General features: G+C 42.6%; 1 protein-coding gene across 6 annotated transcripts in view; it reads left to right on the top strand.

Moving 5' to 3' along the window:
* col12a1b (collagen, type XII, alpha 1b) overlaps window positions 1-12,921 on the top strand; it is a 70,678-nt gene extending 57,757 nt beyond the window's left edge. For 5 of the 6 annotated variants that reach the window (XM_031581585.1, XM_031581584.1, XM_031581587.1 and 2 more), the window contains 15 exons: window positions 2,779-2,937; window positions 3,324-3,401; window positions 4,546-4,632; window positions 4,830-4,883; window positions 5,108-5,203; window positions 5,886-5,939; window positions 7,050-7,103; window positions 7,204-7,257; window positions 7,360-7,431; window positions 7,923-7,958; window positions 8,060-8,126; window positions 8,407-8,589; window positions 9,472-9,549; window positions 10,341-10,511; window positions 11,854-12,921. In XM_031581585.1, coding sequence (XP_031437445.1) covers window positions 2,779-2,937; window positions 3,324-3,401; window positions 4,546-4,632; window positions 4,830-4,883; window positions 5,108-5,203; window positions 5,886-5,939; window positions 7,050-7,103; window positions 7,204-7,257; window positions 7,360-7,431; window positions 7,923-7,958; window positions 8,060-8,126; window positions 8,407-8,589; window positions 9,472-9,549; window positions 10,341-10,511; window positions 11,854-11,972 — 1,362 coding nt within the window. In that variant the 3' untranslated portion in view covers window positions 11,973-12,921. Of the gene's footprint in view, window positions 1-2,778; window positions 2,938-3,323; window positions 3,402-4,545; window positions 4,633-4,829; window positions 4,884-5,107; window positions 5,204-5,885; window positions 5,940-7,049; window positions 7,104-7,203; window positions 7,258-7,359; window positions 7,432-7,922; window positions 7,959-8,059; window positions 8,127-8,406; window positions 8,590-9,471; window positions 9,550-10,340; window positions 10,512-10,786 lie in introns of all 6 variants that reach the window. The other variant, XM_031581586.2, reaches the window with a different exon arrangement.
* Window positions 12,922-16,049: the final 3,128 nt, after the last annotated feature.

The raw sequence follows: 16,049 nt of genomic DNA, 5'->3' as shown, positions 1-16,049 counted from the left end.
CACAGGATGCAAGTAGTGTTAACAACTCTCTCTAGTGAAAGCACAGTTGCGGTGAAGGATTCTAGTCCAGTCAAGATCAAGTGAGAATGGAGGGACACAGTAGCACAAGCCTTTTTCAAATGTCATTTTTTGTTAGCACAAAATGTTGAAAAAAAAGTCTTGGAGGTTTTTTTTTTCTTTTTAGCTTTTTATAGAAGGTAGAAGTTTTCTTTACCACTGGAAAAATAATGCCCTCACGTAAATGTGTCTTTGAGGAGGTAAATGTCTGTTAGTGCTAGTGTTGGCAGCATCCTATTATTATTATTCACTGGATTTTATGGAAACCACTCACTCCTGCCAGTTTGGTCTGAATAAACAAACATGATTTAGGCTGTCTAGCATGAATGCTAATGCTCACTCCCTAATTTGATGGATGTGTTTAAGGTTTCTTTTTCGTAGTCTTTTCTGGCACACGGTGTGTAAGAGTGTGTGGTGTGGTTGGTGCGCATTTGATCGACTGGGGTTTGCTCTGAGGAAAGAGCAGAAGCGTCTGATTTAGCGAGTACGTGTGCTCTGCTCCAGTCGGAAAAAGCTCCTGAGGCCTTTCACTCATCTTAGTCGTGATGAGACAGCGCAGACACTCATCCCTCTCTGTGCAGACATGGTGGAAATGTTTCAAATAACTTAGACTCTCTTGTGGCTTTTTGACGCTGAAATAACAATCAAAAAAGGGTCCTGCCATTCTCTGAGAGGTCTGTCTAATCCTAACATGCGGTGGTGACTTCTCTTAGATGGCCTCTACAGAGGCAGTTTGTGAAGCTGCTATTAAAGGCTCATCAATTCACCAGCCTGTAGGGGTTCAGTGGGGAGACTGGGTTTGATTTGACAGTGCATCAAGAGAAGTAGAAAGTTCAATTCCAACACTGTCTTCATTGAAGTCACCACATTGGTATTTGTCAATTAAATCTTTAATTAAACTTCAAATTAAGTAGAAAGTGGGTGTGTGTGTTCATGAATTGTTAAGGTAATTGTTTGGTCTGCCTGAACCTGTGATTTCCGACTAAGCAAGATATAGGCTAGACTGTGGAAGGGCCTTGTGTGCCTGCCAAGAACAATAAAAGAATGAAACTTGACAGGTCTGCATGGAAGAATGTTGACAGGAAGAGAGAGCTGGGAACACCCATGTGGACGGATAGTTCTAGAACATACAGGTGGTACTCACTGACGGTAAAAAGCATGACAGCACACTCGGAGTGGACGTAAGGAGTCCGATGCACGGAGGACAGTGGCAGAGGTTTGGCATGGGGCTTGAAGTCTGTCCTACTGGCTCGAGGTCAGGGGAAACCCTTAACATCTGCGAGCTCACCATCTGTGCACAGGGGAATCCAAACTAGGTTTTGGGTGGAGAAAGAGAAAAAGAGGGGTGACTATTTCAGAATATGCAGATATATGCACAAATCTCCTCCTGTTGAAAGGCATAGAGCATTCTAGTGGACTAGCACATCAGTGTTAAAGATTTGTATTGCTGCCTCTTTTAGTTAGGTTGTTTTTTATTGGATTTAGGTTTGTTTTCATGCAGAGTATTGTTGCCATATGATTTATTGCATGTTGTGTCAGGGTTTATTCAAAGAGGTTAATAAATGAATCTGCATTTAAGAGATGTTTCCTTTTATGGTTTTCATTCCAGCCGGGAGTGAGCTCTTGAGCAGTTTTATGTCCTGCAAGATTATCCAGAATATCGAATTAATACGTTAACAGTCAATACAGCTTGCCCTCACCCTACTTAACCTTGAAAAATTAGCTGAGCACATCTTTTAGCTTGGAAGGAACATGTCATGTTTTGTAGTTAATCCAGACTCCCGAAGGTTTGAGTTTCCTCCAATAGTGGTCGGCTGAAACACTGAAACCCAGTAGTGCGATCTAAGGATGTTGACCACAGGGTTGTGTGCATCTGCCAAGATTTTTCAGACTACTCAAGTAGCTTTGTGCAGTAGCATTAGCTTGCCATGGAAGAATGTAATACTTGTGTTGCTGTTGAACTCTTGACAATAAGTGGCTTTGAAGGCAAATGGACAAGAGTCAGTGAGTAACAGTACCTCTTATGGAACACCACAGAACATCATCGTCACAAAATGTGGTGTAACCATGCCGACCAGGAAATACCATCCTACCGTATGTACACTGATTCCGAGGAGCAAAAGAGACTTTTCCTTGTTCACCACCACACAGCAGCACAACTCCCACCGCTAACAAATATGGAAAAAGCATGACTAGCAACTTATGTAAATGGAAGCAGAAGCTGCACTTTCAAAATGGTGGTTAAGACATGTGCTCTGGGAGTACAGTAGGATCCTCATGAAAGCCGCTGACACAGGGCTTTCCTACGCACTCTCACTGCCAGCACTAACTTGCTAATGACATGCGGGCAGTCTGTCATGAAATGCTAGCTTGAGTCATTTCTTGGGTGGAAATGCTGATGAGAAGATTCACTTTTCAAGAGGGTTTTGATGTCCTGATCCCTTCTCCCCAAATTCAATTTTTGTTTTCATTATCAACAGATATATCTGGTTTATGAATGTTCAGACACTACTTTTATATTCTTATCCTTTTTTAAGAGCAGTTTCTTTGTGGACGCTTTTGAGCATGATAAGCCATTGTATTAGTAGGCATTGGGAAACTATCTACTTAGCCTAATGACTTGCAGAAAACAGGAAATGGGGCAGACACACAGCTCTTTTTTGAACAGTATGTGCTTCAGAATCAGACCATGCGTAACTGCTCGAATTCCACTCTTTCCAGCTTCACATTCTGGTCTCCTCCAAGAGTGTCAAGTTAAACGTCGACTGCCAGGAGGTGGCTGAGAAAGAGATTAAGGAAGCTGGAAACACATCTGCAGATGGCTATCAAGTGCTTGGCAAAATGTCCAAGTCCATTGGCCAGAAAGGAGAATCAGCAACCGTAAGTTCTATTTGGGGCTATACTTTAATAACAGGGGGGAAAAGTTAAACTGGTCAGAAAGATGCACCTGCAGTTAAAATAAGATGACCACTCCAACACTAGCGTTCTACTTATAGATCAGGGTTTGTGTTTGTTTACATTTCTCAATGTTATTTATACTAATGTATGTTGTAGTGATGATTACATGTTGACAGTGCCTAAGATGAACCCATTAAAATGCCAGAAAACATTCTGTTCTGTATGTTAGAATGTTGTGAAGTACTGTGGAGGTGCCAGTGAGCTAGCCATAGCAGATACAGTGCTTTGTCCTTTGGCTGTGTACTGTTTCAAAATGCACAGCCTATACCACAGACATATGTAACATTTGTTTTCGTTTTGTTGCACAGTTCCAGCTCCAGATGTTTGACATTATCTGCAGCCTCGGTTGGACAAGCAGAGACAGATGTTGTGACCTTCCATCCATGGTAAGACCCTCCTGAACGGACACCTTAAGTGTGGGCAGGGCAAACACTAGGACACTGACACTGCTGTTGCCATTTAGCCTTCACCTCTCTCTCTCTCTCTCTCTCTCTGTTTGTGTGTGTGTGTCTGTGTGTGTGTGTGTGTGTGTGTGTGTGTGTGTGGTGGGGGGCATGCACCCATGTGTCTCTGCATATATATACGTGTATATATATATATATATATATATATATATATATATATATACATGCTTACACATGCAAGTGTGAATCACAGTGTCACTGTGTGTTCTCTCCCATATGTTGCAGATGTATGTTGGTCTACAAAGGCAGATAGCTCCTAAGGCTACTCCTCCTTCTACTATAGATGTAGAACAATGGGCAGACCACAACAACAGCTATATGATTAGTTCTGTATGTTCTTTTGTGGGCTTTCTTTGGTCTTCTTTGCTCTTTACTTCAGCTAGAAGTAGAGTTATTGTGAAATTCAAAGTGATATTGTGGTTTCATGACATTCTCACAGTCGTAAAATGGAGTTACATAAAAGTGAACTTACTCCAGTGAGACTGATATCCTTAGCTAAGGGTCGAGAACCTCCGTTTTAGGAGCTGTGTTAGCTTATGGCCATTTGGAAGACAAAGACCCAGCTTCAGCATCCTATTGGCCTTGTCAAAGGACGGGTGTCATTGATTTGAAGTTTCAACTGTTTGCCAAAGCCGGCAGCACCCAGAGGAGGATAGAGCCCCTTTCTCTCTCATACCACAAAACTGGATTCAGAGGACACATTAGCACACACCGAGAACAAAGCCCGACTGTCAGAGGGCTGGCAACAGCTCATCTCTTTACACGTTTTATTGTGTGCTCCTAATGTACTGTACTGGCTCTCGCTGTGAGAGGCCGCTGACCCCCTGGTCTACCCCCTTGTTGGATAGAGATATGAATAAGGAATTCCACTAATGGCTACCACACACACGCACCTCTAATGTTGAAGTAGTGATGTCTGAAAGGATTACCAAAGAAACTAGAGCCTCCAGGGACTCCTCTTATGGCTCTGGTTCGTCTTATCTGTCTGTAAGGCATAGGACATAGATCTCTTTGATCTGAACTAATCTGTGTCCTCTCTGCGTTCTGTCTCTTTCCTCTTACTTAGCGAGATGAGGCCAAGTGCCCAGCTCTCCCCAACGCCTGCACTTGCACCACTGAGAGCACAGGACTTCAGGGAACTCAAGGGCCTGTGGTAAGACCATCACAAGATATATCATCTCCAAAACCAACCCCTGAAATGTATGGTCGGAAGGGCCTGACATGAGTCTGACAGGCCCTGAGGAGACTCAGCGGCCATTGCTAGCAGCTTATGCTACTGCAGGGGGTGGGTCACCCTCAGTTCATATTTCTTTGTCAAATCTTTCTGATTAACGGTACTTCCTTTTGCAGGGTGCCCCAGGAAGCAAAGGTCCAAGGGGAGAGAGAGGAGAGAATGGCCCTGCGGTTAGTATCATAGCTACTGCGATTCTATTATTTTCCTTTTCAATCCATTTTTATGAAGACGGACAGACTATGGCTGTGGATTAGAGGCTTGGTTCAGGATGAAGGCTTCAGGAGACAAATGTGGCACAGCCATCCAGACACAACTTAATCATGTAGACTTGCCTTCTGCTGATTTACAGTGGATCTCCATCTTAAATCAAATGCTTCCTCTGGTGTATCAACAGGGTCCAATGGGTCCACCTGGAGAAATGGGAGCGACTGGGCCCATGGGTCTTCCAGGCCCTCAAGGACCTAGTGGAATGTCGATTCCTGGCGAAGCTGTGAGTTTGTGCACCCCCCCCACATTCTCTCTTAAACCTCCCCCATCTCCAGTCACTGTCTCAGAGTGTCGCCAGCTTTCAGTAACTTCCCATAAATTTCCCCTCCTCCTCGCAGCACCTCAAAGTGAGGATCAGGATCTGGTTGTTTGTTATGCTGAGAGTGGAGGCCACTGTGGCAGTGAGCTTTGCAGTCTACATTCCACCCTGTCTGGGAAACGTACATTTGATATCTCAAACCCCTCAGACCACCTAATCTTTATGTGTCTATATAAATCTGCCGCAGTTTCCTCCTCATAAAAGAAACTGCTTACAGTACACAGTGCGGGTGAATGCTGAATGGCAGAGACTGCAAGAAGCGGCAGAATAATTTAGAACACCTTAAAAACACAGTACTCAAAATATCGCTTTTTTGTTTTGGTTGGTCATGTTTGGTTTTAGACATATGGCTCTGCACTAGGAGAGGTTAGGGCCTCGTGCCCACAGCATGTGCATAGGCCTCACCGTATAGATTACAGTATGTTTTTGACACGGGAGAAATCATGTGCATCTATAAAAACTGTGAAATTGAACAAGACATGCATATCATTACATACTCATGACCTTCCAAAAAATGAGCTGAATGCTTCACTGACAGTTGATGAATGTGTAACAAAAATGTTGGTTCTGGTTTGTTTTACTCCAGGGCCGGCCTGGACCAAAAGGAGATTCTGGTGACTCTGGACTACCTGGGCATAAAGTGAGTTGGCTGGGAGTGCGGTGTGTGGTTTTGAACAGGAAACTGGGTATTATCCGTAGAGTAGTGGAGCTGCTGCTGCTGCTGCCGGTCTGAGGCACATGGCAAGCCTCGAGTAACATTTTCAAGAAAACAGGAATTAAAAAGGAGTCAGAGACCAACATCGGGCCAAGATCATGAAATTAGATCTAATCTCTACTGAACTGCAGATAAGCTAAGTCTAAAACAAATCACTTTAATGCACTTTAATGATTTGGTAACGTAACAGATTATTTTATCTCCTTTGACTTGGTGCATCTCCTGCACTCCGGTCAAAATGAGAGGGATCAGATAAGCCAGCGCTCATGTTACAGTATAGGGCACAAAGGCTTGGCACAAGGAGTTGGCACAAGGAGTTCTATTAAGTCATGTGAGTTGTATTTTATAGAAGAATATTAATTGTGCTCAATTTTGTAATCTTTAATCTTTAGAACAGTTTGATTGAATGTACTGAAGGAAGCTTGCATATTAATCCTCTGAACAATTACTATTAATTTCTACATCTCATTTAACTATGTACAACTATGTTGTATACAGTACAACTATAGTTCACAACTATTGCAGCTGTTGGTATTTGTAAAACATCCCTGCTGAACAAGTTTAGTGCTTACATTGCAGTTGCTCAATTTATATATCATTCATGGCCAGGCTGGATGTGTGGATTAATAAATGTTCTGAAGTTTGATGTGTAGTGAAGCCAACATCCGAATAAGTATGGGGTAGTACTTGCAGGTGACGACTCAGGAGCAGATGTCATAGCAACATCCATTTAATGACTTGCAGAGTGAGCAGCCCAGGTTTATAAAAGCCAATAAAACGGATCTGGAATATATTATGTTCCCTGTAAATCTTATGCCCAAGCATCAAAGCTGCAGGAGGATTGACTATAAAAACGTGACGTGAGTGAGGGTTTTTTGGAGTAAATGAGAGTTGAAAAGGAGATTTACTGTTTGACATGTACAAGGGGTCGCCTTTGTGGTTGGTCAAATGGTTGGTGACCTGTGCTGATGTGGGTTGTTAGGAAACTCTGGTACTAAATTGGGTCTTTTTTTTTCCCTTCTCCTTGTTTCACAGGGCCCACCTGGGTCTGCTGGTGGGATCGGGCCTATTGGACCGGCTGGGCCAAGAGTGAGCTGAATTGCTATACCCTATCAGATACATAAATGCACTGTACATGTGAATGCATCCACCATCACCTCTACTCATTCTCTGCTGTTGTTGTACATAGGGACCCTTAGGGAAGGAAGGATCAGCCGGACCAAGAGGTCCCCCAGGACCAATGGTGTGTTATTGTTATTATTTATTATACCAAAGCTAGAGCTATCGCTAATGTTTCTGGTGTTGATATTTTCTTTTGGGGTGCTGAATGTTTCTGTGGTTCTAGGGACCTCCTGGACCTCCTGGAGTTAACGGCCCCTCGGGACAATCTGGAAAGCCTGGTGACAGTGGCACTCCTGTGAGTACAGTCTGTCTCGAACCCGGAACACAATGGCTTCCCATAGTTTTTGGGCTCAGTCAGTCTCCTCTCTTCATAGTCCAGTGTAGGAGTGGGCAGCCAGTGTAGTGTCAGGCTTGCCTCCACTGATAGATGGGCCATATCAGGTGTCACGTGCTCCTCCTTGGTTGAAATGAAATCACGTGACAGCCTTTGCTCAGCCATGCTGTGCTTAGCTATAACTCAGCATTATCAGTGCACGCAGGTCATTAGCCTGGGTGGATATGTGAACTGCACAGGTTTTGCCTTACTGCCCATGAAGTCATTCGGGGGTAAAAGTGTCCCCATGAGCTTATGCCAACAAAAAAAACTGGACATCGACTTAAACACACTATCACACAGTTGCTGTCCTCAGGCTGAGTTTGCAGTTGTGTGCTAACGTTCTGGAGGACAAAGCCTCATTTAATGTTGCACATGTCTGAGTGTTCTGTTACTAATCCGCTGTGTTGCAGGGAGCCACAGGGGTGAAGGGAGACAAGGGCGACAGAGTGAGTGATGTTTTCAATTTGCGTCAGAAATGAACTGTGAATGAAGGAACCTTTCATGCTTTCTGCTCTTCACTAACACTTTTTACTTTCTTCATTTGTAGGGGGATATTGCCTCCCAAAGCATGATGAGATCCATTGCCAGACAAGTCTGTGAAAGTCTAGTGAACAGTAAGAATGACTTTCATTTTGTTATGAAAAACATATGCAGGCAGTACATTTTGAGGACCAATGGGTTTATTAGTGATTTACTACTTTTCAACCTGATTGTAAACTGCAAAGATCACTTCAAGGTGGTGCTTGATGTAACATTTTAAAAAGGATTGTGGGCGTTCATGTAGAAAAAGCAACACATTCATTGCAGCATTGCAGCACAATATATGAAGATGAGATACTATTATGAGTTCTAATTTGTTGTGCTAATAACATCCTCTACCTCATTGTTTTCAAGGTCAGATGAGTCGCGTCAGTGATCTCATAAACCACATCCCCAGCAATCAACGTAGCAACAGTCCTGGACCATCAGGTCCGCCTGGAGCTCCTGGATCTCAAGGCCCTCGTGGAGAGCCCGGAAGAATAGGCAGAAACGGCTTCCCCGGAAATCCTGGATCACCTGGAAATCAGGGAGAGAGAGGTGCCCGTCGCAATCTTCTTTTTTTCCTTCCCACTCTTCAAAACTCTCCTGTCTCTGCTGCATGCCAAGTGAGCTTCTGTATGGGGCCAAAACAGAGGTGCAGAGTTTGGGGTTCAGTATCCAGCCGTATGTTGCGCTGATCACTGATTCAGTATCCAGCAGTATGTTGCGCTGATCACTGATTCAGTATCCAGCAGTATGTTGCGCTGATCACTGATTCAGTATCCAGCAGTATGTTGCGCTGATCACTGATTCAGTATCCAGCAGTATGTTGCGCTGATCACTGATTCAGTATCCAGCAGTATGTTGCGCTGATCACTGATTCAGTATCCAGCAGTATGTTGCGCTGATCACGGCTTTATCAGTTCTCAGCGGCAGACCGGCCCATGGGGGCCATGCCTGGCGTGATGAGCATGCTTTGAGCTATCTGAGAACTCCTGAAGCTTGCCAAGTGTATATTTTTTCTAATCTTGATGTGGTATGTGTGTTTACCACAGTTCCAGAGTAATGCAAGCCATTCTGCTGCTTTGATTCTCTGCATCCCAATGGTAGTCAGTGCTTTAGGCAACCAGTTAAAATTTCATGTCACTGGATTTGCTTCTTCATCTTACAACTAACAACTCCTTTGGTTCAACCTGTTTTGAATCAAAGCTTTTCCAAAATATCCTGTTGGTATCCCACCAGAAGTAGGCTCTCAATTGTCCTTTGTCTAGCCATATATCAGTCCTTGCGATCTTTCCTGTGGTTTTGGAAACATGTTTGTGTGCGTCGTGCGCATTCTAATGTGGTCCCAGTGGTTAAATCCTGTTTCTTTTGTACGGGTGGTTTGTGTGTGTGTGTGTGTGTGTGTGTGTATGTGTGGTTGGGTGTTTGCCTGCACAGGACTAGCTGGTGAGAAGGGAGACAGAGGCAGCCCTGGAATTGGACAGAGAGGACAAAGGGGACAACCTGGACCTCCTGGTAAGTTAAGACTCCAAAACAGTCCTTCATGCCAAACTACAACAGGTTGTCTCAATGTGCAGGACAAGCCAGTCTGAAAAGTCCAATATACTATATATACTTATATACTATATAGAGTGGATTCAGCAGATCAAGGGACCACAACTAGGACTTCAGAACTTAAGTCTCAATTAATTTTACTACCACATGGAGTTTTTATTCCTGGATTTGATCTCAGATAGAAAGCTTTATAGTTAAGAACATATGATGTATTTAGAGTCATATGGAACAAACCTCTGTCTATTTGCTCCTGACACGAGGGCTGATTGATTAACTGTTCCTCTGACAGAGTTTTCTCAGAATAACACTTTCTCCAGGGCTACACAGTAGTCCATCACAGTTAAGACCTGCCACAGTAGTGTTAGCAGGAACCAGAGGGTCTACACAGAGTAAAGACCTGTCACAGTAGTGTTAGCAGACACCTAGCAGGGTCTACACACAAATTTAGTTCTGTAATTTTGACCTTGACAGAGATGAATCAGCCGGGTCAAGCTGTTGCAGGTCAAAAATGAAATATGAAGGAAAAACCTGCAACACCTGTGATGGTATATAAATCCCTCTGTGTACATGCCAACTGGCAATGATGTCAGCCTCCCATCTGTGAAGCTCCCAACTCTTTGCATCAAAGACTTTACAATATTTCCTACATTGTTAATCATACTAAATATTGTCTCTTGCCAAAACAAAAACTAAGTTTGGGAGCCCACCACGAGGGCCGCGCTTCTGAACACTGTTGCACATCTTTCCATCAGGACCACCAGGTGAGTCCAGAACCGGACCTCCCGGACCTTCAGGCTCTTCCGGGACTCGTGGAACCCCTGGCCGCAATGGCAACTCCGGGGTGAGAGGCCCACCTGGCCCCTCTGGCTACTGCGACTCCTCTCAGTGTGTGGGCATTCCGTACAACGGGCAGGGATATCGAGGTACGTCGTCCTCTTAAGTGTACCTGAAGGAAGCATGCTGGTTTAAGTGACCCCCTCTTAACATTGGTTGCATGCCACAAACAATGCATGGACGTAGTTAATAATGTCTTTTTAATAACCAATAGCATAGAGGCAAACTACCAAGAGTTAAATTGCACATAGTTTGCATGTGGGGAGCAATGTATATTTGACCTCTTGGCTGTATATGTCTAAAAGGAAAAGCACTCGTGACATTGGTGACATCTAACATTTTTGTCATCTCTGGCCTGTTTCAGGATCACAATAATAAGCCTTTAAAATCACCTGTGCTGCTTTCACTTTGAAATCCTGAGAGACACCTGTTTCTAACCAACGAACTGATTCAAGAACATTGAACCCACTAAAAACACAAAAAAGAACAAAAAAAAAACAGCAGAGCATAACAAGTGGACTGGTACTAACAACAATTCACAACTACTAGAAACAGACAAGCAACGGTGATGGCAACAACGTAGTAGCCCGTTTGCATCTTGAAGCCAATCGGCGAACAGACAAACCACTTCTGCCGGGTGAAGGAGCATGACCACAAAGCAAAACAACAAACATTTTTTACTAACATGGTGGCCAAGACGAGAAACATTTTTTTAACCTGTTAACTGCGAGGTGGTACCTGTAAATAAACTAATTGTGCCTTGTAAATGAATCACATTCACATAACACCTGTAGTAAGCTTGTGCCTTGTACCCTGTTGCTTGCCGAATGCCAACATGAATGCCTCTCTCTTTTAATGTAACTGTGTGCCTTAAGTGATATACCCATACAATTTGCTCAGGGCCAAGATGAAGCACATGCTTTTTGTACATGTGACCCTGGAGGTTTTAAACATTCCCTTTTCCTAAAAAAAAAATCACCTGTTTGTGCACAATGATAATTTTAACAGTTTACTTTTTTGGAGTGTTTTTGGTCAAGCACTAGCTGTAAATCTGTCTGTTGTGAAATTTAGCAATGCAGCCCAGAATGCACGTGTAGGCTGATGGTACAATTCCTAACTTCATTTCTTTCTGTGGATGTGTTCTAGACGAATGACAAAAAAGTGTTGTAATTCTAAGTCTTAGACCCCTTCCCTCTGTTAGAGCATAGTCTTCCAGTACAGCTGAGATGCACAAATGCACTGAAATGTTTACAATTCCTTTTTCGGTGCCTTTGAAGTCAGTAGCTGATAACACATGACCTGCATCTAAGCCAAGGCTATGGGTCAGTCTTTAGACAGAACTCCAGTGTTAGCCAAACAAAATGATGAACCTGCATGTCGAAACAGTCTGAAATCTCAGCCATGCTCAACTGGCCAAAAATATTTTCCAAGGACCCGAGGCAGACCCACAGGTAGTCCCCATACCTGAAGAAGAGGATTACGATGTTTCACAAAACGAGCGTCGAAAGAGGTCTCTATCAAGTAAGGGATCAAAGACGATAGCACCATGAGAAGCAGATGATGTTCTCCACTCAGTTCCTATATGTATAAATTATATATAAATATGTGTTTGTTGTAGTCACTCTCAGACATGTAACTGTGAAGGGATATGCACACTTGACATCACGAGGGGCCTCTTGCCCTCTTCTTCTCATATTTGGTCCATACCTTCACGTACAGTGCACACATGAAAACAAATAAAACCACAAGGGAAGGTGAGCAAACCAAAGGAAATTCTTTTTTCTCGATCTGTGATCTTGTTTTTGTTTTTCTTCAATTCCTCAATTCACTTTGTGCTACCATTGCTTGTAACATACCCGCGTCATGTCTTCATTCATTGGATGATAGCCGTAGCATTTAACAAAAAAAAAAGGCTGCATTTGAAAACATATTGGTTGAGAGCAAATGTATAGAACAGCACAGTGGCACGACACTGTGTGTATACAGTCATAATCACAGCTCATTAATGCCTCATTATAACTGTCTACATTGTTATGTTGCAAATTTCACAGTCATACTTCATACTCTGCCACTGGAGTCATAGTCACATCAGCATCAGCCGAGCTGTTTCTCACTTTTACATACTTCAGTTAAACATGACTTCCTTTTGTTATTTTAGACTTAATATTTATCAGTTTTATTATATCAAGTCACAGCAGATTTTACCGAAGGTGGAATTGCATGTCTGTGGTGTATATTTAGTAAGTTTTTTTATTTGTTTTGTCTTTGTTTTTTTTTTTTTTTTTTTTTTTTTTTTTTTTTATTTTCATCTGAATATAGTTGTTGTCGTTGTTGTTTTATCATTATCTCATGCAGTTGACATCTGTGTGCAAGACTATGGATATAGTATTGCTGCTTTATGTTTTAATCTGCAGATTGTGAATTCCACAGCCTTATTTTTCTTATTTATTTCTGAAACCGAAGAGGCATTTTTCAATAAAACTACTGAAAATTAAAAAACTGAGTCGACATTTATATTTTTTTCCCACAAAAAAGGAAGCACATTTTGGCTTATTTCAGCTGGCTGGTGGCTGTCTTTAATGGTATAACAAGGTATTTCATTCACAGCTAGCCAGAGCCTTTGATAGATCTTGAAATCATGATTTCAGTACTATCAGTGGTGAAAACCAACACATAGCATGACAATGACAGTAATAACTAAGAATCCAGCCTCACACAATCAGGCTGGAATTTCCCTGAGGTATAACAGAACTAATACTTACCAAAATATCTAGCCTGTGCTACAAAAAGAGTACAGTTAAGTGAAGTACAATTGTCTATAGAGCACTGTAACTTCAATATCAAGTAAACTAATATACAATTTCCATGGTTGGTGTACAGTGACATAAACTTGCTTAACAAGATTCAGAGGCATGACCCTGTCACATTAAGGACCAGTGCCTGATGGCTTTAAAGAAAGCAAACATGAGACGCTAGTATGTCTTTTGACTGAGGAGTACTGAGACTGATCAGGCTATCAGGAGGTCTCAAAGGCTTGTACAGAAAGGGGCTATGTTTTGTAAGCTGGAGGTCATTAACAGGCCTGTACGTTTAAGAACAGAACTTACTATGCAGTATGCCATTAGCACCTTGTCTAAAGAGTTTGGCCAGATATGTAGGCTGGACTTTTTTTGGCCTACCTAACTTAAAATACCCTCATGCATTGCATGAGTTTGTAAAAGGTGTTTTATGGCTCTCAGAAATATTTCTCAGCTCATTACAGATGCTGTTTTAGTTCTCACTTTTTTTGGAGGGCAGTGAGAGATGTGAGTGTGATGTGATGAATGACTTTTAGAAGAGTAGGATCAGAGGGTGCGCCCTGACATTTAGTGCTGTACAACCAAAGAGTTGTTATGTAATTCCAATTCTGCATAGATTTACTTGAAACACATGAAACACTCCTCTTGTTTAGACGGTAGATGGCATTCCTTTGGGGCATTCCCAGATGGTTTAAAGACATATTTTATTACTCGTAGTGGTTCTGGTATTTCTCATCTCCACAGATCTGGAGTCTAATTCAAAAGGGATGCCCAAAGGTGTGGTTGGCTAGCCATGCCACGCTCCATCTCTTATCGGTAACGAATAGCTTTGAAGTCCCTCCCAAGAGTGGCCTTTCCTCACAGAGGTATGCTGGAACAAGATGCTCTTCTCTTGGACGGTGGTAAAAGCATATCAACAGAGAGAGGGCAAGGCTAAAGCAGCTTCAACAGAGAGAGGGCAAGGCTAAAGCAGCTTCAAATCTGTTCTTATCGGTAACGAATAGCTTTGAAGTCCCTCCCAAGAGTGGCCTTTCCTCACAGAGGTATGCTGGAACAAGATGCTCTTCTCTTGGACGGTGGTAAAAGCATATCAACAGAGAGAGGGCAAGGCTAAAGCAGCTTCAACAGAGAGAGGGCAAGGCTAAAGCAGCTTCATTTGTTCGTAATTTGTTTGAGGGATTCACTGGAACATGACCACTGGTCCAAGTGATGTAGATGTACATGATATGACAACCTGTTGCATAGTCTACTGTATGTAGCAGAACCCCATCAAGAGTGTTACACGCACTAACGTGTTTAAATCCCACACTTGCACTTTGGAGACTATAGCAGACATGAGTTGTTGTTAATAGATGAGGCTGGCAAAAATGTGCTATGACGGTCATAAATGTTCTGTAAAATTTCTTTGAAACTAATATGGGTTTAAGTCAAAAGCTTCGCAAAAGACAGTTATTTCTGCAAGTCCACTGTGAACGATGGAAAGCAAGTATTTAATGAGATGAATGACTGTTGCTTTAGGGTGGAGGCTGTTATAGCTTCCTAAGATGTTATACTATGACAGTCGTCAATAGCTTTCCAAAAAACATGATGTTAGCACTTTGATGAGTCATTTGATTTAGCTGGACAGGGTGCCTGAAACAGCTTTTAACATCTGGGAGAGCCGCATGTCAATGTGAGACCTAATTCATCAGAGTGAAATGTGCTGATTTATGGGGGGCACTAACTGGTTAATTTCATTTCAAGCGACAGAAGGAACTTCATAAAAGCCAAAGAAAATGAAAACTGAAAATGTTCAATAATGATGGAGCATGGCCGTAATTTGTTCATGGTCTCCCCCAAAAAGGGGAACAAGTAGTGAGCTAAAACCACAAAGGCTTTAACAAAAAGTATTGCAGGAATGTGCAAACACAATATTTAACCTCTGCCATCACCCATTATTGTTGAGAACAGGGTGCTAATTCATCAGAGCACACCATAAGCAGCCCCTTGAGGGAAGCTTTCAACACTTCGTGGACCACTGCTGTGTTACTGCGAGAGTGAACTAGAAAAAGAAAATCCGTCTATTTAACTGGGACTGTGTTGTGTTATTTGGAACTGTAAAAGTGTTAGAAGTGCCCCTGCCAGTGATGACCACATCAGGAGTTAATGGGAAGCAAGAGGAGTCTGCATGTCGTGCCGCCTGCGGTTAATGGGTGGGTTTTCTGTTAGCACTGACGCTATGTCCGGCCACCTGCACCATGCTAACGGCTATACTGGAATCTCTCTGGTTTCCCACCGTCACCTGGCTTTTATATGACAACCATGCAAATCAAAAGGTATATAATACAGGTATATCTTTTTTTATCAATACCTTTTAGCTTCGCTTTATGCTCTTTTGGGTTGAGGTAGACTCTTATGGTGTAGAACTAAAGTTCATGAGTCTGTGTAGCCCAAAGGCTCAGGGCTTCACTGGGCTTCATGTAGAATAACCAGCGGGTATCTGTGAGGTCTTCCACTGAAACAGCCGGTGACATACTCAGCCTTATAAGGACAACATTTTTAAATCCTGGTTACAGAATTGCATCCAGAAACAGCACCAAAGGAGATGCTAAAACATACAGACAAACAATTTGTGATGGTAGAATGCTTTTTTGGGAAAGAAAATATAAATATTTGATTGTGGCAAGTCATGCATACGCTAACATCCAACAAGTCACTTAACGCAGAAGTTTGGCTCTTCAATGTCATAACAAGTCAAGAGCAGCACACCTCAGCGTGCCCATATGTTTTTTGAGACAGAATGTTCTTCTAAAATCTGCTCCTTGTCGGCGATAGGGGCCTAGTTGTTTT

Source organism: Clupea harengus, chromosome 15, assembly GCF_900700415.2.
Source record: "Clupea harengus chromosome 15, Ch_v2.0.2, whole genome shotgun sequence".
In the NCBI taxonomy this organism is placed as follows: Eukaryota; Metazoa; Chordata; class Actinopteri; order Clupeiformes; family Clupeidae; genus Clupea; species Clupea harengus.
The sequence above is the reverse complement of the archived record's forward strand: the minus strand, read 5'-3'. Positions and strand labels throughout refer to the sequence as shown.